This window comes from Leptodactylus fuscus, chromosome 1 (assembly GCF_031893055.1).
Source record: "Leptodactylus fuscus isolate aLepFus1 chromosome 1, aLepFus1.hap2, whole genome shotgun sequence".
Classification (NCBI taxonomy): domain Eukaryota; kingdom Metazoa; phylum Chordata; class Amphibia; order Anura; family Leptodactylidae; genus Leptodactylus; species Leptodactylus fuscus.
In genome coordinates, this window is record NC_134265.1 from 172,984,458 (window position 1) to 173,006,405 (window position 21,948).

A 21,948-nucleotide genomic window follows, 5' to 3' on the forward strand; every position below is an offset into this window, starting at 1 on the left:
TTAAATTTTGAAGGCAAATTGTGCAAGTTAACTTACGCTGGGTTCACACCAGCGTTCGGGTCTCCGCTTTCAGAAGACTGAAATCTGTAATGCCGAGTCCGGCCATGAGTGCCGGTAAGCGTTTTATGCTCTCCGTGGCGAAACCGTTTTTTTAAACCGAACACAAAGTCCTGCATGTCCGACTGTGTCCGGTTAAAAAAAACTTTTGCCGCGGAGAGCATAAAATGCTCACCGGCACTCACGGCCGGACAATTTTTTCAAACCCATTCAAATGAATGGGTTTGAAAAATGCCTGCAGGTGGGCAGAAAACGGAAACCTGAAAGCGGAGACCCCGGGCGCAGATGTGAACGACCCTTGTATGGACAGGGATGGACAAGTTTTATTCTACTACTTTATTCTTTCTCCTGGCTTTGTAAATGAATTCTTAAAATTATTATAAGTCTTTGAATAACATTTGTATTTATCTGAATAGGGTTAAAATAGTGTGCTTAGTAATTTCTTCATGCAGTGAATCTTCTTTGAGAAGACTATCCTTTATCTAGACTAGGTTGTTTTTGTGACAAAAGGTCTTTCTTTATCTTTTGAAGTTCCTTTTTTCTGATCCAAGTTTTGGGAATTTGGCGCAAAAAATTAGCTCTGAAAACTTATCAAAAACTATAAGACTTGATCAAAAAATTCTGGACCAAAGAAATAAGAATGATTAAAAATGGAGATTAACCTCCCCCTCTCTCTCTCCCCCCCCCCCCCCCTTATTTATTTTTTTTTAAATATGTCCAGCTTTGGGAGGAAATGCATTTAAAAGCTAGTACAATTGAAAATTGAGAAAATGACCAAAGCAACCATTATGGCTGTTATCACTATAACCTAATGTAAGGGCTCGTTCACACGGAGCAAGAGGGGGCAGATTTTGGTGCTGAATCCTCCTCAAAATCCACCCCCTCACAATAGAGGTCTATGCAGACCGCTAGCGTTCTTTTTTCCGTGAGCAGCATGTTCCCGCTAGCGGAAAAAAGAAGCAAGCTGCCCTTTCTTCAGGCGCATGCCGCAGCTGATTCATCCGTGGAGTCAGCCTCACGACAGCACTCTCCGGACTAGGCCCATTCATTTGGGCCTACTCTGGAATGGGAAGCCGCGACTGTTGGAAGCTGCAACAGTTGCGGTAGGCGCATTTTGGTCCTATTCTGACACTGCTTCCTGCGTCAAAATCAGGACCAAAATACGCCATCCCGTGCCTCATATGAACTAGCCCTTATATGTATGATTTTACTTATAGTAGGTCTGGTATTTACAAATAATCATCACCAATGAAGGTGTATATTGAGTTCTAATTTTTATGTAACTACTGCATAGGTTCTACGGCTGGATGCATAGGCACAGGGAAAAACACACAAATAGGTGAAACCTAAATTTTAGTAAGGTTTTAAATCTAAATGATATTACCATAGCAAATAAGAGAGATGCTCTTGTGGAAATGTCACTGATGGCCTCATTGACATGCAATAAACCTGCTCTTAGTGCAATATCTAGAGATAAGCTAAGTGTGTGTTGTTTGCAAAAGGACAGGTGAGCAAACACAAGGTGCCTTTCCAGAAAACATGCAATACAAAGTGCACAGCTTTTTCAGCCATTCTGTTAGAGGTTAATGTTTCCCCACAAAGGAAATGAACTACTATGTACTTTACATAATGGGTCACCTTGTTATGTGTGCTGATGAAACTGAGCATTAAAATGGATGGAAAGATTAATTGAACCATATTAAGGGACTCTGGGACTTGCTGAAAGATTGGCCTAGTGCGAATCACTGCCGGGCTGTAAAATAAAGTAGAACGCAATCTGCAAAGAAGTGCCATTAAATCATACATCATCCCTTTTAGAGTATGTTGATATCTTTATCATTTTTCCACAGCAAGTCTATATTGCATGGTGAAAAATGTGACAGGTCTTGCCCATAGTAATATACTGTATTTTCTAATGATTACTATCCTATAAAGAGGGGGTATATTAAACCTGTCAGCCTGTCATTTATTTTGTTCTTGCCCTAAATTTAGCATCTTGGTGAATATAAACTACATAAGTAAGAATTAATGTGCACTTTCTTTTGGCAGCCTGTAATCGGTGCTATAATGGACCTTATATGATGTAGGAATAACACTATAATGTTGCCTCGTTGATAAATCACATCTAGTATGGTATAGAGTGCATCTTATTTATACTCAGCAGAAGTCACTACAGAAATGAACAGAACACATGTTAATATTATGTGCAGCTTCACCAATTATTTGTAATCTTAATTTTCAAAGAACACATACTCTATATTTAATGATATTTTTGTTCATAGAATGCAGTGTCCCATGTTTTTAAATTAACTTTTAGAACCTAGAGGACCAGTGGTGTCACTAGTCTTATGGGCCCCGGTGCAAACTTTGAATAGGGCCTTTTAGCCCCTTCCAACAACATTTTCTATAACAGTAGTTATGGGTACTGCAGTGGTATCTCAGATACTGGAAAAGGATGCAAATATACTACCCACAACTATAGTTATAAAAAAAATTCAGTGAGCAACCAGAACCCGTGCTTGGGGAAACAGCTGATATGCGGGCTTCTTACCAGTCTGAGACCAGTGGGGTGCAACACCTGGGATCCCTGCTGATCATGTGTTTGAAGGGTCTGTGGTACTTTTGCAAGCACTGGGACCCCTTCACTATTATAATCACACAATATCAGTTCTATATTGACCATGCACTGTAACAGCTTGTAATAACATTGCATGGCTGCTATAAAACAGATGGAATAATATGCTCCGAAGAGGCGCCCCCCCCCCCAGCTTAATGCTCCATAATAGCCATATACAGTATAATCTTCTCCCCAGATGCCCCACACCTTAAATTGTTCCACAGTGACCCCACACAGTATAATATGCTCAGCAGAGGCGCCCCCCCCAGCTTAATGCTCTATAATAGCCTTATAGAGTATAATCTGCTCCCCAGATGCCCCACACATTATATTGTTCCACAGTGGACCCGCAAATTATATTGTTCCATAGTGGATCCACGCAGCATAATATGCTCCATAGTGTCCCCACAGAATATAAAAAAAACTTCCAAGAGCATGCCTCAAGCTGCTGCAAGCGAACCCCACAAAATTTGTTTTTGATGAATATTCATGAGGTTCGGCCTTTTGGTTTGTCTCTTTATATCCTTTGAGACTATTTCGTACAACAACCTCACATAGGAGACTGAGATGTACAGTACTGTAGCTTTAAATGACATCATGTCGCTTGCCCCATGTGATTTTCAACATGCCCATTGATGGCAGCATTTTGTCATTTGAAAAACTGTGCGTTATTTAAAGTACAAAAGCAGGATTTCACAGAAAAGAGACACAATGTGTTTAGTGCATTATTTTATATCTTCTTCATTTGTGTGCAAGGTTTCTGATATACAGTGTGTTGAGAATTATGAAAGTTGATAATAAATAGTGTTTTATTTCTATGTTTTATAATCCTAACATTAGATCATGGTTATGTCCGAGGGTTCATCATTTACTTCAGGCACCAGTCTCCATCTCCCCAGTCTCCCTAGTAATTCCTTATCCTTCTCAGACGTAAAGAAGAGCAAATCTTCTCATGGATCCAAGGCAAGTATTTCATTTAGATCTGTGTTCTGTATTTTTTATTTTTGTTTTTTTAAGTCGCTTATCCCTAATTTGCTTACAATGCACATTGATTTTAGACAAATAATTATACATAATGGTAATAATTATCATCATGGGCATCTGCATCATTTATGTCTTACAGAAATGTGAACTATGTGGCCCTGTGTCAGACTGTAAAGAGGCCCACTAGTCCTCAAGTAAACCTAACATGTTTCAAGGTTTCCACACACAACATGACTGAGATTGCAGTGTAATAGCCTGACATAGGTTATAGAAACATGTCAACTAGTATTCCTTGGGGTCTGTGCACTTAAGGGGCCATAGCTGTGAGAGAGAGCTGGGACTTGCAGCCCTTTTTGTAGTAATGGGTGGGGCCTTTGCTGGAAAACCCCAATATGCAATCCTATAATAAGTCTGTTCAACAGACCGGTTTTGCACACATACTTTGTGTGAATTAGTAAAATCCAGTTTATTCATATGCAACATTTAACCCTAGAGACAAAAAATGACAATGTGAACCTAAAACTAATCATCGTTTTTTTTGCCTATAGGTCACAAAGCAAATGGTGTTTTTAGCTCTTATTCTTTATACAGCTCATCTCAATATAAAAGAACAGTCAATTGGCTGAGTCAATGAGCGGCTTTATTTTATAAGCCTTCATAGAAAGTAGATTTAGTATTCTATGGTTATGGCTGATGTCCAAATACATAATAAGTGCCAGTTTTGTCTGCTGTTTGTCCTGGATTTAGAACTAACCACAAGGCATTTTTCTATGTACAAAAACACTTGTTTTTAGCGGAGAAAAATAATTACTGATTATCACAAACTCTGTCTCTACCAAATGCAATTATTAGGAAGCTGAAAATTGTTAGTACAGAAATATTTCATTTTTTGGCTGGGACCACAGAGTGAAAACCCAGTTGAATGTCGGCAGGTAAACTCGACAGGATTTTCCTTCTGTGAAACAGCAGGTCTTTTATCTAAGGATGTCAATAGCATTTTTTATTTCCCATTAACTATTCTGCATCACATGACCATGGACTGACTTTTATAAATTTCCATTATACAAACCATAACCTTTATTTGCTCTTTTAACCCGCATCTTTACAAACTGACAGAGAAGAGAAGAGACACTTTCTAGTCCTATTTCTGTAAAAGCACTCACCACCTCTCAGTAACAGTTTTTTGTTGTTTTTTTTTTGCTTTTTCTTGTTCAAAGGTTTTATATGACTGATATACTATTGTGTATTACATAGGGACTTTTTATAGTCATGTACTGTAGCACTATTGTTTCTTTGTTTCTAACTTGTATTATAGCAACCAAGGGCAGGCAGACTAATAGCATCCTGTCTCTCCATATTTATTTATTTAATATACCTACAATAATAATAATAATAATTAATAATAAATTTTATTTATATAGCGCCAACATATTCCGCAGCACTGTACAATTTGTAGGGTTAAAATACAGACAGATACATAACAAAGAACGTAATTTCACACAATGGGACTGAGGGCCCTGCTCGCAAGAGCTTACAATCTATGAGGTAGAGGGGGTGACACAAGAGATAGCAGGGGCGGCATTGCTTATACAGTATTCAGACAATTTTGTAATAGAGGTGACTGTCATTACACAAACAAAACTTTGAGCCATCACTATTGGTGTCCTGTAACATGTGGATGGAGCTTGGACAAATAAAGTTAGCCTGAAAAGACATCATATCATGTGGGGTAATGTGGGAGCGGGGACAGAGGAAGGTTACATTTTGGGGATTCTAATTATAGTATGGAAGGGTTTACATTAGAAATTGTGATAGGTCTGTCTGAAAAGATGTGTCTTTAGTTTGTGTTTGAAACTGTAGAAATTGGGAGTTAATCTGAATGTCCGGGGTAGAGCATTCCAGAGAAGTGGTGCAACTCGGGAGAAGTCTTGTATACGAGCGTGGGAGGTTCTGATAATAGAGGATGTAAGTGTTAGGTTGAGTGAGGTTGAGTGAGCGGAGAGCTCAGGTTGGGCGGCAGACAGAGATGAGGGAGGAAATGTAGGGAGGTGCAGTATTATGGAGAGCCTTGTGGATGAGAGAGATAACTTTATATTTTATTCTATAATGAATAGGCAGCCAATGTAGTGACTAGAGACCAGAGGCATCGCTGTAGTGTCTAGACTGATAGATGAGCCTGGCCGCTGCATTCAGAATAGATTGTAGAGGGGAGAGTTTAGTGAGGGGAAGACCGATTAGTAAGGAGTTACAGTAGTCAAGGCGAGAATGAATCAGAGAGACAATAAGTGTCTTTAGTGTATCTCTGGTGAGGAAAGGGCTTATTCTGGAGATGTTTTTGAGGTGGAGGTGACATGAACGTGCGAGTGATTCAATATGAGGGTTGAAGGAAAGGTCTGCGTCAAACATGACCCCGAGGCAGCGGACATGCTGCCTAGGAGTTATAGTAAGGCCTGAGACTGCAATGGATATATCAGGGACAGATCTATTAGATGGTGGAAACAGTAGTAGTCCAGTCTTAAAGAGATTTAGTTTCAGATAGAGCGAGGATAATAAGGGTGAGCAATGTTTCTCATACTGGAGGTAAATAAAGGTACTTCACTTTTTAGTGAAGAATACAATTGTAAAATGAACAAATACATTATTATAAAAGATGAACATGTCAAGTCCTGGGGCTTTTTAGGGCCCATTGAGAGATTTATACTTCCAGACATGTGTAAATTTTCTATCAGGTTGCAAACAAGTTACTGTATTAATGTGTCTGGGAAAATCATGACTATTCCCAACAGACAGTATCAACGATGTACTCCAATAGAAATGCATATTGGTTCAGTCCAGTAGGTTTTTTCTCCTCCTCATTCATCGACAAATTGAAGGGATGTGCCAAATGGCATTCTTGCATTAGCTTGTAATTTATTCAGTCTGCTTCCTTTGTCTTTCGCCAGTTATCCATTTTGATAGGTTTAAATTGAAAAGCGTTAATGCTATTTTTAGCTGTATTCTGTACTTTAATCATAGAAACTAAATATATCTTGGTTATGTTTGTTTCAGGACCCAAGTAAACCAGTTAGTGTAAACAGTAACAGCAATCCAGTTAGCTTATCTAAATCACATAAATCTTCAAAGGAGCACAAGGAGAAATCATCAAAAGACTCAAAAGAACATCGAAGTGCCTTCAAAGAACCATCCAGGGAACATACTAAATCTTCCAAAGAATCGTCAAAAAAACCCAAAGAAAACAAACCACTGAAGGACGAAAAAATAGTCCCCAAAATGGCCTTTAAGGAACCCAAGCCCATGTCAAAGGAGCCCAGGTGTGAAAATAATATTCTTACAGTATCTAGTGGTCATCAACAGGAAAAGAAGGTCTCCAGTAAAAGGCCACCACATATGGACTCAGAAGACCCATTGTCCAGGAAAAGGAGGAAAAGCAATTCTGAGTCTTCTCTTAAAAGTTTTTCCAATTCTTCGCTACTTATATTGTCCTCTTCCTCAGAGAAAAAATCTTTAAAAGACAAATCTCAGCCTAAAACTGGGAAAGTAAAAGTGGAAAGTGAAGTCATGGATAAAAAGAAGGTATCGCTGCCCCCTTTTGAAGACATTGTAGACCCAAATGATACCGATATGGAGGATAATATGTCATCTAAATCAGAGGTATTCTTTACAGTGTCTACTACTTTTTACATTTTTCTGCTGCTAGGATATTGAAAATATACTGGTGTAACTGATTATTTATCATCTTCACAATATAATCTCATTATTGCTTGAGGCCAATGCTAACATTATGGTTGATTCTAACTATGTTTTAGTCATAAATCTGCTTAAAGTAAACATAAATACTGCCAAACATTCTTGCAGTCTGTATGCATTCATACCATGACCTGGTCTCCTTTGATCTAGAATGAGATATGGAAATTCCAAATAATAGATTATTTTTTGACTAGTTGTATGGATAAAGACCAACATGTTAATGAATTTGTTTGCACTTTGTTTCCTCCCTTAAGCTATGGTACACAATGCTGGTGTTGTCTGCTTGTTCCAGGTATTGACTGGTTGTACAACACGTTTCCTGCCTTCTCTTTTTGTTTGTGCTGTTGTGGAAGCGGACATATCTGATTTTATACTTGTGTGACAAAACTTTTTAGCAGATAGATTGCTTTGTAATCGTAATCTGACTGGTCAAGCTGCTAAAATAATTCTAGGCCTGCATGCATTTCAGTGGTTATAGTGAACCAGTTACATTGAAAATGCAGCATTTAAAGCGGGAGAGTATAGCTGAACAGATTAATATTTGTTTTTTGGAAATGGATGAATATAGCTAGCCTGGAATTTACTGATTGATCTCTGTTCATGCTAAGATGGTCCTAACTGAGTAACTGACTGCTTCCTCTGTATGAACAGTTACACAGGGATACTGTCAGTCATTGAGTTGGGTCACCCATTGGACCATCTACAGCTATCACTTATCATTTATAAATGGAATTGAATAAAAAATAAGGGAAAAGCACATTTTTAATTATTATTATTTTAACCATTGTTTGTATTCTTAATGTAACTCTTGTTCGATGCCAGATGCAGGTCCTTGTGGTGGTGCATGACATATGACTTTAAAGAACACTAAAAAAAAATCTTGCCTATACACTGTGCAGTTTTACACATATGATAATTTTAAAGGAATTTAAATATATATATTTTTGTATTGTATATTAGAGTTAAGCAGTAAAGGCATATTAGAAAATTGCATGACTTCCAGTTCATAAAACCGTGTACCTCCCCTTTAACTGGTGTATATGATAATTGATGCAGCCAGTGGAGAATGAATAGTTTGTAACACAAGTGGAGAACAATAGAATTCACACTGTGATTCGGAAATCCTTCTTACACTTTCCCATGATATTATACATCATTTCAGGCTGTCGGTAGCTTTTTTCGTCTTCTTCTTTCTTTTGTGGTCATGGAAAAGACAACACTGTGTAGTTTACACTTCTTTGTACATCAGCTTAAGGAGGAAATTACTAAAAGCTTACATAGAGTAGTATTTAAAAAATAAATAGAAGAAATAAGTACTTATCGGAGGTCTTAACTTTTGTTTTTTTATATGCATTTTATATGTTTTGGGAATTAACTTGGGGACAGCTGAGCAGTACTATGCTGAACTGCTCTTGTATCTCCCATAAAGGAGAACTGGAGTTCCAGAAACAGCATAGCACAGATGAGTTGCACTATTTCCATAACGTCACAGTTATGGAAGTTAGGTATTTTGTTGATAGGTCACAAGTCTGGCAACTTGTGGGATGCTCGCTGCTTTTCTTTCAGCTATGATTTGGGCAGTAAAAGTAGGAGTTTTGTGTTCCTTTGTGGAGACCACCTGTGTCTTTATAGACCATGGATGCTTCGCTAGTGGTTCTTGCCAGTCAGCGAAGATCAGGGTTCTTGATAGCTAGGTGAGAGGCCATTGTTGGTGATAAGGTGCGGTACTTTGCAAGCACATGGCGTCTCAAAGGCCATACATTCCCTGGGAATATGCTAATAAGAATATGCTAATATATTTTACAATATGGAATAAGGAAAACTCTGCCTCTAGTACCATCAGTTAGAATGTAGCTCCCTATAAGTCGGTACCTGACTTTCAAGAAGCCTTTTGAAGATGACCTTGCATATAAAGCAAACCAGAAAATCTCTCTCAAAAGGAAAATGCAGCCATCTATTTCAGGGTTCTTACCCTTTGTCAGGAATACTGCTAAAATAGCATGAGATCTCAAAAGAACGTTGATCTTTTCACAACACAAGGATTTGTTTAATTTAAAGACAAGTGTCCTTTTTCATGCTGTTAGGGTTCTATGGGCCAGGCATTTGCCAAACGAGTCCTTTTGTCATACACGGCCAATGTTTATCAATACTGTTTGCCACTCTATTCAGTAAAATGACAACAAAATAAAAAACAGTGGCGGATGTAGCAAAGTGTTGCAGTGGTATATATTTTTCCATGTTACAGAGCAGATCTTTTTTATGAAGAAAAATGTAGAAACTTTATTCTTTTTAGACTTTAAGCTGTTAACAATTTGGCTACTAACAATGCTGGGATGGAGGTTTCATAATTATTCTAGCCTTCATGTAACTGGCCTGTCTCTGCACCCGTTAGCAAAATAATCTTGTGTTTTTCTTTTCTGTTCTAAGCAGAGTATTATGTTCTGCTGATAGGCCCCCCATTGAGTAGCATGTATCATTCTATATTAACATTTTGGCTTGAGAATGTCCCAGTGGTGCTCTTCAGGCATTGCCACTGAAAGTTCACCACTTGACTGACGTTCTGCAGCCCTCACGGAGTAACATTCACAATGTAACATCATTGTGGTGGCAGCTGATTCATGACTTTCTCTTAATATCATGACAGTCACCTAATGCCTGCAATTTCCTGACATTGCTTCTTTTGTGGAGATCAACTAAGAACAAAATATGCCCCGGGGATGCACAATTACGCTGGCTGTTTCAGCAGCCTTTGGATCTCATTTAACCACCTTTATCTCCTCTAGTTGCTCTCTTGGGTTGTAAAACAGAGCTGGAAGTCAGCATGGCACTTTCTTCTAAGACTAGTTAGAAGAGTAAACTGAACCACGACTTAGAAATTAACACTTAATCTCCTGCTTGTGAACAGACTCCATAATAAAATATGTTATATATCTCATTATAAATACAGTGTAAGACACACTTGGTATTCCAGAAAAGCTGGATTAACATTTTAGGTCCAATCATACTTGTTCTTATTTATTTTTAATTTACCTATCAAATAAGACAGCTTCTGAAACACAACAGTGTTAATCTACTGAATAGGGAATGGTATTTTTTTTTGTTTCAGTATACAAAGGATGTATTCGTTCTTCCCAAGTTAACCAATGTTTGTACAGGCAGTTAGAGATACAGATAGTCAGTCAGATTTTTTTCCATTCATAAAATATTTAATAGCATTTTAAATGAATATTTAATTTTAAAAAAGCATTTTTAATGCCGCATTCGCATTCATGTTGTTGTCTGCGAATCCTATTGTTAAGCTGCACTGGCTCTTGTTGGACCAGTCAGTGGTAAATACAGTTGTTCCTCTTCATGTTTTGAGTGAAACACCTTCATCAATGGCCACCCCCTTGGACAATGGAGTACAAGCATCTTATCTGTGTATCAGTAGGTCTCCCATCAGGATTGTGGAGACTCTATAATAAAGCAGTCTAGACCCTTTGGTTAGGAATAACTTCCAAAGCAAAACCTGAAGGGCAGCATGAAGGGAGGAAGTAGTTTGGCTTATATAGTGCACAGGACTGATTTAACAGTCATTTCTGCTTCTACTCTACCTATGCGTTTTGACTATTTAACAACTTATTGCAATCTGTTTACTATCTATCAGTAATGAACATAAAGTTAGCAGAGGATCATGTTTTTCCCACCCAAGTAAAATGGCAGACTGCTTCATACCTTCAGTTACTGGGACATGAGGAATAATTGGTGTTATATACTTTATTTGTGTTTTTTATTATGCTATGTCTGTGGGTATGTTGTGTTTGTGCTTCAACAGGGAGAAAAAATATCTTTACCACATAGTTCATGATGAAGTAGCACATCTACCATAAAATTATATTTATTAAGAAACTTCTTATTTATTTAAGTTTGAAAACTTCATTTGTAATTTAAAATAACATGTTGGCAGTTTATTTTCTATACTCTAAATTTTCACCAAAATCTTTCATGTCCATGAACAAAAGCAACCTGGTTTGTATTCAGAAGTCGAAAAAGTATAGCTCTCTGAAGTAAATACGTATGTGTAGATAGGATTTATCAGAGGTTTTCCTAGGTCGATTACAGTTATATTCATTTGTAAATGGAAGTAGGTTTGTATCAGATTTCTGGAAATGGTGATGAACTGCTCACAACAAAATTAAAGGGTGCCATTCACATGCAAAGGCAGTACAATATGTAGGCAGCATATTATAGAGCAGGAGGAACTGAGCAGATTGAGATATAGTACAACCTGTCATTTAGCCATTGAAATCTCTGTTTTGTCTATGCTAAGAAGTTAATGAGGTGGCCCTATTAGTGACTGACAGTCTCCCCTTTGAGTGTACATACAGAGATAGCTGTCATTCACAGATAGGACCACCTCCTTGTTTTCTTAACATAGAAAGGGCTGAGATTTCAATGGGTAAATGACAATTCATACTAAATCTTTTCCCACAAAACTATATAACAATCTGTTCAGCTCCTCCTCTATAACATGCTACCTAAAGGTTGGGCAACTTTTTCCATGTGAAAGCTTCACTTTACTTACCTATAATCTGAATTCCTGTTTATTCAGGTGAAGTAATGTAACCTAGTACAGTCGGGTTCACATCTGCGCCCGTCTCCACTTCAGCCAATGCGGCGGGTTTCCGTCTTCTGCCCTGAGAAACTGTACATGGGACAGAAACCTGGCAGTCAGTTTTCAAACCCATTCACTTGAATGGGTTTGCAAAGTGACTGCCCGTGTGAGTCTTTTGCCTCTCCGCAGCAAAAACATTTTTTTTTTTTTTTTTTTTAAACTGGACACAAAGTCCTACATGTCCAACTTTGTGTCCGGTTAAAAAAAGCTGTTTCACTGCGGAGAAGAAGCACACGGGCGGTCACTTTGAAAAACCATTTAGGTGAATGGGTTTGAAAACTGACTGTTGGGTTTCCGTCTCCTGTACAGTTTCTCGGAGCAGAAGATGGAAACCCGCCAGATTGGCTGAAGTAGAGACTGTGTGCAGGTGTGAGCCCGTCCTACGTCTACTACAGGGGATCCACTAAGTTTATGCAAGGGATGGGAAAGGACGTGGCTTAAAGGGATCCTGTCATTAAAAGTAATTTTTTTTTGTCCCTAACACATAGGAATAGCCTTAAGAAACGTTATTCTTCTCCTACGTGCCGCCGTTCGGTATATAAACCGTTTTTTGTCGGTATGCAAATGAGTTCTCTCACAGCACTGGGGCCGTCCCCAATGCTGCAAGAGAACTCTCCAGCGCCAAAGCCAACCCCTGGAAGAAGACACGTGAAGACCCCGTTCCTGAGGAAGATGGGGGCTGCACTGGAGAGTTCTCTTGCAGCATTGGGGACGACCCCAGTGCTGTGAGAGAATTCATTTGCATACCGTTGAAAACCGGATTAAATACCGAACGGTGGCCCAGCGAAGACATCTAAAAGGTAGGAGAAGAATAGCCTTTCTTAAGGCTATTCCTACGTGTTAGAGACAAAAAATGTACTTTTCATGATAGGATCCCTTTAAGGAAAGGAGTATAGGCATATTTTGGGCTAAAGGAAAGGGATATTGCTATGTTTTGTGTTTGCCATGTTTAATCCAGAGGAGGCTAACCCCTTCCCACCATAGTCAAGCCTCAATAGTTATAATTCTGTTAGAAGCCTTGATTGAACTTGGACATGTATATTTGGGTTTTTTTTTTTTTTTTTTTTTTTTAAACATGCTAACTATGTATCAAAGCTGCTTTGGACTGGTGGGTGCCACTTTTGATCTTTTGTACTTGAACAGTAAAAAATAACAGTAAAAATCAGTGATCATCATTGTTATTGGCTCTTGATCTTTGAAAGTATTTAAAACTCCAAATTGTTGGTTTAAAAAATATCCTTAGTCACTTGCCAAATTGCAGATGATGTTAGAAGTGATTTTGGCGGTGGTTCACTCCCTTTAAACCTCATATATGCTGATGAAGAGGCTGTTAGTAGCATAGTGAAAATACAATTATTTGAGTCAAAGTGCAATTTTGCTGCCAGGAAAATCAACTTTTTAATACATATGAGCTTAAAAAAAAGGCATGCCTGTAAGAACACCTATTTTTGTCTGTCTCTTCCATACCACTACTCACTAACATAAACCGTGACAGATTCTGATGTGCTGCAACTACACATTCTGTAGCGGACGCATTCACACCCTAGGTGCACTAAACAGCACTTGCATCCAGTTTAGCAGTTCATTTTTGTTTGCAGCAAAATTGCACTATGACATACAAGTCTGTTCACTGTCCCTAAAAAAAGCATTTAAGTGGTTTATGTGCGATTTAGGTATTAGACTCCCTTTTAAACATCTATTGGGTTGGCATATAACTCAGCAAGGGCACCTTAATAAGTATGCAAATATACATTCTACTGGATTTTTAAAATAGAGAAGAAAGAAAAAAAAAATGTGATAGTAATAAAGCCCACACATCAATTAAGAACAAAGCAAAAATTATTAGAATAACAGAATGAAAAAAAAAAAAAAAAATTCAAAAAAATTTTAAAAATTGAAAATGTCTAGCCAAGACTGGGCCATTCTCCTGAAATTCCTGAACTGGTTAAATGCCTTTTTCTGTATTGAAAATGACAGCACTTTTTTTTTTTTTTTAAAGAATGTTTATTTTTCTCCACACAGTAATGCCTCCAGCCACACACTGTGCTGTGAACTACAACACCTTTCTATTATTTAATAGTTTCAGGATAGCTGCAACTCAACATATTGTGAAAATATGTTTAAATTTGACTGAATATATACGTTTACATATGGATGGTATAGTGGGTGAGGCCACAAACACAAATTTAGCAATGTTTTGCAGACTTAGCCCTTCCATGGATTGATCGGCTTTAGAGTCCTTTGTATAACCATTTTCCATAGTATAAGTAAAGCATACGTTTTGTCTGAATGTTTCAGGGAGAATGCATTTAAAGGGGTTTTCCTATCTGAGGGTTTCACCTGCATACCTGTTCCTTTCCCCCTTCCTGGTTTTCACCTCAGTCCAGCAACTACTTCCAAAATGAACAGAGTGCTTGTTGTAAAATACACACTGTTATCTTTTGATTTACATACAGCGATAACAGAGGCACTGATCAACATTGTTGTAGACCTGATCAGGGCTCAGCTACAGACATCACTTTGCAAAAAGAGAGAGAGTGAAAGGGAATAGAATATAGATGGCTGGGAACATGGATAGGATAATCTGCCCAACCAGGAAGATGGTCTGTAACGTAGGCAACCACCTGTAAACATTGAGGTTGCATATTCAGCAGTATCTGACAAATGGAGTAAAATAAATATTGCATTATATAGATATAAATAGATTTTAAGGATATATTGAGCCAGGATTTTTATACTGGTTGCTAGATTGGAGTCGGGAAGGAATTTATCCCCTAAAATGGAACAATTGGCATGAGCCTCATGGGGTTTTTTTTTGCCTTCCCCTGGATCAACACTGTAGGGGACTGTAGGGTTATAGGTTGGACTTAATGGACTGTTGTCTTCATCCAACTTCATCTACTATGTAATTATATTGGATAAAACACTTCTGTTACCTTAAGGGCTAGTTCACACGTAGGCAAAGGGGCGGATTTTGACAGCGGATTTCGCTTCAAAATCCGCCCCTTTACAATGATGGTCTATGTAGACCACCGGGCTTTCTTTTTCCGCTAGCGGTGGGCTGCCTCTAGCGGAGAAAAGAAAGGACATGCCCTTTCTTCAGGCGGAAGCCGCACAGGCTCAGCCGCGCGGCTTCCGCCCCCGGCAGCTCCCTCCTATGTCGGCTCATTCATTTGAGCCGACAGCGGAGGGGAAGACCGCGATGGTCGCGGCAGGCGGATTTTGACTAGAGAGAGACGCAGCTCGCCGCTCGTGATACTACAGTATATTTCAAGTGCTCGTGATACTACAGTATAGAAATAAAAATATTATATTTTTTTTTTCAGAGCTTCAGTATTTAACCCCTTCCCGACATCCGCCGCAATAGTACAGCGCTGCTGGGAAGGACTTCCCGCAAACCGCCGTAGTACTACGGCGGCTGCATGGTGCGCACACAGAACCATGCCCTACGGGTGTCATACATAACATACGGCTGACAATGCCCTGTAACACCCGTGGTCGGAACCAAGTCTGATCGCGGGTGTTAACCCCTGAGATGCCGGCGGTCAAACATGACCGCCAGCATCTGAGAGGTTTCGGTACATAATGGTGCCGATCGGCACCCCCTGCAACAGTTTTGGGGGTGCTGGTGTTGGTAGTGGGCAGCCCGGGGTCTGATCAGTGACCCCGGGTCTGCCCCATGCCGTCCCCTCCACGTACCTGGTTGATCCTGCCAGAATGGAAGCTCTCAGCCCCGTGCGTGTGCAAGGGGCTGAGAGCTTCCTATACTCTGCAATACATGTGTAACACGTGTATTGCAGCGTACATCTAGTGAAGCAGAGATCAGCAGATCACTGCTTCAATCCCCCATGGGGACAGAAGAAAAAAAAGTGATAAAAAAGTAAAAATAAAAAAGTTTAAATAAGTTTCAAATAAATTAGAAATAAATAAAGCCCCAAAAATCCCATTTTCCCATATAAAATGTTTTATTATGTAAAATAGAGAAAAATAGAAAAAAAAATTACATATTTGGTATCACCACGTCTGTAATAACCCGAACAATAAAATTAAAACATTATTTAACCCGAACGGCGAACGTCATTAAAAAAAAAAGTAGAAAACCGCACAAAATAATGATTATTCACCACCTTTGCCTTACAAATTGTTCAATAAAAAGTAATCAAATGGTCAGATGAAAACCAAAATGGTACCAATAAAAAGAAGGGGTCATCCCGCAAAAAATAAGCCCTCAACCAACTCTGTCTACCAAAAAATAAAAATGTTATGCCTTTCAGAAGATGGTGATACAAAAATAATAGATTTTTCCCCCTGAATTGAATTTTATTCTGCACAAATAGCAACGCATTAAAAAATCATATACAGTGGGGCAAAAAAGTATTTAGTCAGTCACCAATAGTGCAAGTTCCACCACTTAAAAAGATGAAAGGTGTCTGTAATTTACATCATAGGTAGACCTCAACTATGAGAGACAAAATGAGAAAACAAATCCAGAAAATCACATTGTCTGATTTTGTAAGAATTTTTTTTTTCAAATTATGGTGGAAAATAAGTATTTGGTCACCTACAAACAATCAAGATTTCTGGCTCTCACAGACCTGTAACTTCTTCTTTAAGAGTCTCCTCTTTCCTCCACTCATTACCTGTAGTAATGGCACCTGTTTAAACTTATCAGTATAAAAAGACACCTGTGCACACCCTCAAACAGTCAGACTCCAAACTCCACTATGGTGAAGACCAAAGAGCTGTCAAAGGACACCAGAAACAAAATTGTAGCCCTGCACCAGGCTGGGAAGACTGAATCTGCAATAGGCAACCAGCTTGGACTGAAGAAATCAACTGTGGGAGCAATAATTAGAAAATGGAAGACATACAAGACCACTGATAATCTCCCTCGATCTGGGGCTCCACACAAAATCTCACCCCGTGGGGTCAAAATGATCACAAGAACGGTGAGCAAAAATCCCAGAACAACGCGGGGGGACCTAGTGAATGAACTGCAGAGAGCTGGGACCAATGTAACAAAGCCTACCATCAGTAACACACTACGCCGCCAGGGACTCAGATCCTGCAGTGCCAGACGTGTCCCACTGCTTAAGCCAGTACATGTCCGGGCCCGTCTGAAGTTTGCTAGAGAGCATTTGGATGATCCAGAAGAGTATTGGGAGAATGTCCTATGGTCTGATGAAACCAAACTGGAACTGTTTGGTAGAAACACAACTTTTTCGTGTTTGGAGGAAAAAGAATACTGAGTTGCATCCATCAAACACCATACCTACTGTAAAGCATGGGGGTGGAAACATCATGCTTTGGGGCTGTTTCTCTGCAAAGGGGCCAGGACGACTGATCCGGGTACATGAAAGAATGAATGGGGCCATGTATCGTGAGATTTTGAGTGCAAACCTCCTTCCATCAGTAAGGGCATTGAAGATGAAACGTGGCTGGGTCTTTCAACATGACAATGATCCAAAGCACACCGCCAGGGCAACGAAGGAGTGGCTTTGTAAGAAGCATTTCAAGGTCCTGGAGTGGCCTAGCCAGTCTCCAGATCTCAACCCTATAGAAAACCTTTGGAGGGAGTTGAAAGTCCGTGTTGCCAAGCGACAGCCCCAAAACATCACTGCTCTAGAGGAGATCTGCATGGAGGAATGGGCCAACATACCAACAACAGTGTGTGCCAACCTTGTGAAGACTTACAGAAAACGTTTGACCTCTGTCATTGCCAACAAAGGATATATAACAAAGTATTGAGATGAAATTTTGTTACTGACCAAATACTTATTTTCCACCATAATTTGCAAATAAATTCTTACAAAATCAGACAATGTGATTTTCTGGATTTGTTTTCTCATTTTGTCTCTCATAGTTGAGGTCTACCTATGATGTAAATTACAGACGCCTCTCATCTTTTTAAGTGGTGGAACTTGCACTATTGGTGACTGACTAAATACTTTTTTGCTCCACTGTAAATGAGGTATCGCTGTAACCGTACCGACCCGCAGAATAAAGGTAACACGTTACTTATAGTGTACGCTGCACGGGAAAAAAAAATAAATGCTAAAAAGCAATGCCAGAATTGATGTTTCCTTTTACATCCCACCCAGACAGTTTAATAAAATGTAGTCAATAAGTTACAGGGCCCAAAATGGTGGCATTGAGAAGCACATCTAATATTGCAAACACCAAGCCCTCATATGGCCACATTGCCAGAAAATAAAAATCTAACTTATACAATGTGAAGACAAAAACCCCAAAAGTCGCCAAATCATTAGGACATAAGTGGCTGCGACTAGAAGGAAATGTGTAAGCGGTGCGAGCATTTTCAGGGGACACCCCATATTTAGAGCTTATGAGAGAGAATACACCAGCGCTGATCCCCCAGAATGCCCCTCTTCCCCATCCGTGTCATTGAGCTAGTGGGAAAATAGAATGGGATTTGGTGCACCCAATTTACTCCGCACAGCTTACACATTCACTTCGGGGTTACTAATGCTCACTACATCACTTGATAAATTCTTTGAGGGGTGCGGTTTTCAAAACGGGGTCACTTTCTAGAGGTTTCCACTGTTTTGACTCCTCTAGGGCTTTGTAAATGCGACATGGTTCCTGAAACTGATCACAGCCAGATCTGCCCTCTAAAAGCTCCTTGGCGCGCCTTTCCTTCTGGGTCTCGCTGTGCGTCCATATATTAGTTTACACCCACAAGTGGGGTACTATGGTAGTCCAGAGAACTTGCATAACAAATTGTGGGATGCGTTTTCTCCTTTAACCCCTTGTGAATGTGCAAATTCTAGGGCTAAACAAAAATATTAGTAAAATGAAATCAAATTTGAAAATTTCCCCTCCACTTTGTATTAATTCCTGTTAAGCACTTATAGGGTTAAAATACTAGGTATATGTTGTTTTGGCTTATTTAAGGGGTGCAGTTTAGAAAATGGGGTGATTTATGGGGGGGTTTAATACAAAGGGTCTTTCAAAACTCCTTCATAACTGGATTAGTCCCTTAAAATATGGGTTTTGGAAATTTCTTAAACATTTTGAATATTGTTGTTTCACTTGTAAATCGTATAATGTCCGTAAAAAATAAAAGAGTGACTAAAGTTTGATGTCGACATAAAGCAGAGATCTGGGACATTAGATTTAGGATATAATTTTGGCGGTCTGAATATCTGTATGTAATGCACATCATTTCAAACTTTATAAAATGCATATTTTTCTAAATTTCCACCAAATTTCCTATTTTTTCATAATTAAAAAACATATCAGCCAAAATTTACCACTAACATGAAGTATAATGTGTTATGAAATCACTTTGGTAAGTTAAACCATTCCAAAGTTATTGCCACATAAAGTGACACATGTCGGTTTTGAAAAATCGAGCTTGGTCAGGAAGTCAAAAAGTGCCATCGGCGGGAAGGGGTTAATACTCTGATGTCACGTCCTAATTAAACTGCTTACCGAAATTCATTACTTAATATTGTTATATGCCATAAATATTATTAATATGGCTGGCTGTCAAAGATAAGGAAAGCGTACCGCTAAGCCTTACTTCATGGTAGTCTGTCCAATTCTGATCCGTCTGAGTAATCCAGGACTGTTTGGTTGTCAGACATTGTGTCTCGACTCCCTAGCACATTCAGAAGACTTTGGCTGTTAAGCAGTTTATCCGCAGCGATCCTTCTTCTGGAATAGAGTTGACCACATTACTGGTGCAGGGCCAAGTAAAAATATATAATGCCACAGTATGAAAGACATTTAGGATCCCCAGAACTGACAAAACAAGAAGCTGTTTGTTAATGCAGTTGCTGAGAATTAATTGAGATTACTACCTAATTACTAATAGCTCTAATTAAATAGAGTGCTTCAAGAAACTTGGCATGGCATTTTCTTGGCAGAGTAGTATTTAGCTGCTCTCAATGTTCTCAGGTGCTTTGACTCTCTTTTTACAGATGTACCCTCTGTATACTAATGTGTTCTGGCAGGGTGAGAGAGTTTATATTCCCTTCCCTTTTTGCTTGTTGAAATGTTGTAAATTGTCACTTTCTGACCAAAGGAACTCGATGCTTGTGCAGGTGCACACACTCTAAATGTGCGGCATTTGGTTCATTTCTACTTCCCAGCACGAATGACTTTATTGCTAAAAATGAATATCTATGTGAGTGTATTCTTTGTTCCCAGGTTGCTCATATTTTCATGCTCCAGATTATTTCAATTTTCCTTCAGATTACTGCCTACTGTTTATTTGCACAAGCAGCTTTTCAGAAACTGTGGAACTGGATCCATTCCATAATGATCAGAATTCCATTTCTCCCCAAACTGAATTTTTATTCTCCTATGGGTGGAGTTCCATGTATGACTTGCATGATGTAGCAATAGGTCATACAATATTCTTCACCAGTTTTTAAGAGTGGCCTAATAATAATAATAATAATAATAGAAAAAAAAAGCTCTTTACTAGTGTTGAGCGAGTAGTATTAGATCAAATATCTCGCTGCCATAGGAATGCGTGTAATCCGCCGAACATCAAGGGGTTAAAAACTTCGAATATTCGAACCCCTTGGTGTTCAGCCGATTACACGCATTCCTATGCCAGCGAGGTATTCGATCGAATAATACTCGCTCAACACTACTCTTTACACTTTACCAGAAGTTAATGCATTGATCGAGCACTCAATTAGGGTGATCACATTTTAATCTGTGATGCAGTAGAAAAAAATTATGTGAACAAGATAGAAAATAACAATTCCATATGTTGCCTGCATTCTTAGTCAAAGCTTAGCTCTGACGAAGAATTCAGAAAACTTTCAAAGCGTATAAGAGCCTTGTCTTTCTTGTTTTAGGCTGAGACCCCACATTGTGGAAACAGTTTTGGTTTTTTTGTTGCAGATTTTGCTGCGTTTTTTTTTTTTTTTTATTCAAAACCAAGAACCCCATGTATATCTTTGTGGAACATGAGGGTATGGTCAAAAAGTAACTGCTGTTAGCTGGATGAATATTTAGCTGACAGCTAAAAGTCATGACCACCTTCAGCCCAGGACTAGCAGCCATCCCTGCCCTTTTTTCTCCATAAACCCTATTTGAATTGTTTGGGATTTGTGGTATAAAAGGGTTGAAGTATAACATATGGTAAAATATGTTGCTCATTGCTATCACTTCAATTTTATTTTTGGTGTAGTAATCCATGCAAAATATTTCAAGTAGTGTTTTAATTTGTGCATGGAGCAATTTTACATATGGCAAGCAATAGCTTTTACTTGGCTCTAGATGAATGTACAAAAAAGCCTTTGGAAACACTTGGTGGTCTTGTAAACTTTCTGGAACCTTTAAGCCACAAATCCCTCCTATTTAGCAGGGCAAAGAGCCAAAGTAAGAGTCTGCCTGATAACATGGTCTGCTTAAACCTGTGACCACGGTGTTGACATGAATGAATGTGGCAATTTGCTAGAAACATTAATATTCTGTACAAAGTACTAAACAAAAAAATAAAAAAAATTATATTATTTTTGTATATTAGTTTATTTATATATAATTTATATAATGATATTGCTTGCCACAATTTTATTTTATTTACTTGGACAGAAAAATGATAAAATATATAATATATGCAATAGGTCTAAACTAGATATAAATCATGTATTTTGTGTATTTTATGAATCACATTTGTGAGGTTTATTTCTGTATGAATTGGGCAGAAATAGTAATGAGAAATGTCATTCCCAACATTTATAAAATATACAAGTAGTATTCTAGCCTAAATCTCATCTTTGCTGTTTAGATATTCTCAGGGGAAATAAAGAAATCTATATTTTCACTTCTCTAAGAGAGTTACGTTTATTTTGGCCAATTTCTCTTCAGAGTAGATACAATTCTGCAAGTGAAATATACCTGCGCC

At 38.6% G+C, this 21,948-nt stretch overlaps 1 protein-coding gene across 1 annotated transcript in view; it reads left to right on the top strand.

The window, feature by feature from the left end:
• Window positions 1-21,948, top strand: part of MLLT3 (MLLT3 super elongation complex subunit) — a 166,651-nt gene that overhangs the window by 99,632 nt on the left and 45,071 nt on the right. Inside the window, exons 5-6 of the mRNA XM_075280347.1 lie at window positions 3,515-3,637; window positions 6,707-7,309. Coding sequence (XP_075136448.1) covers window positions 3,515-3,637; window positions 6,707-7,309 — 726 coding nt within the window. The remainder of the gene's footprint in view (window positions 1-3,514; window positions 3,638-6,706; window positions 7,310-21,948) is intronic.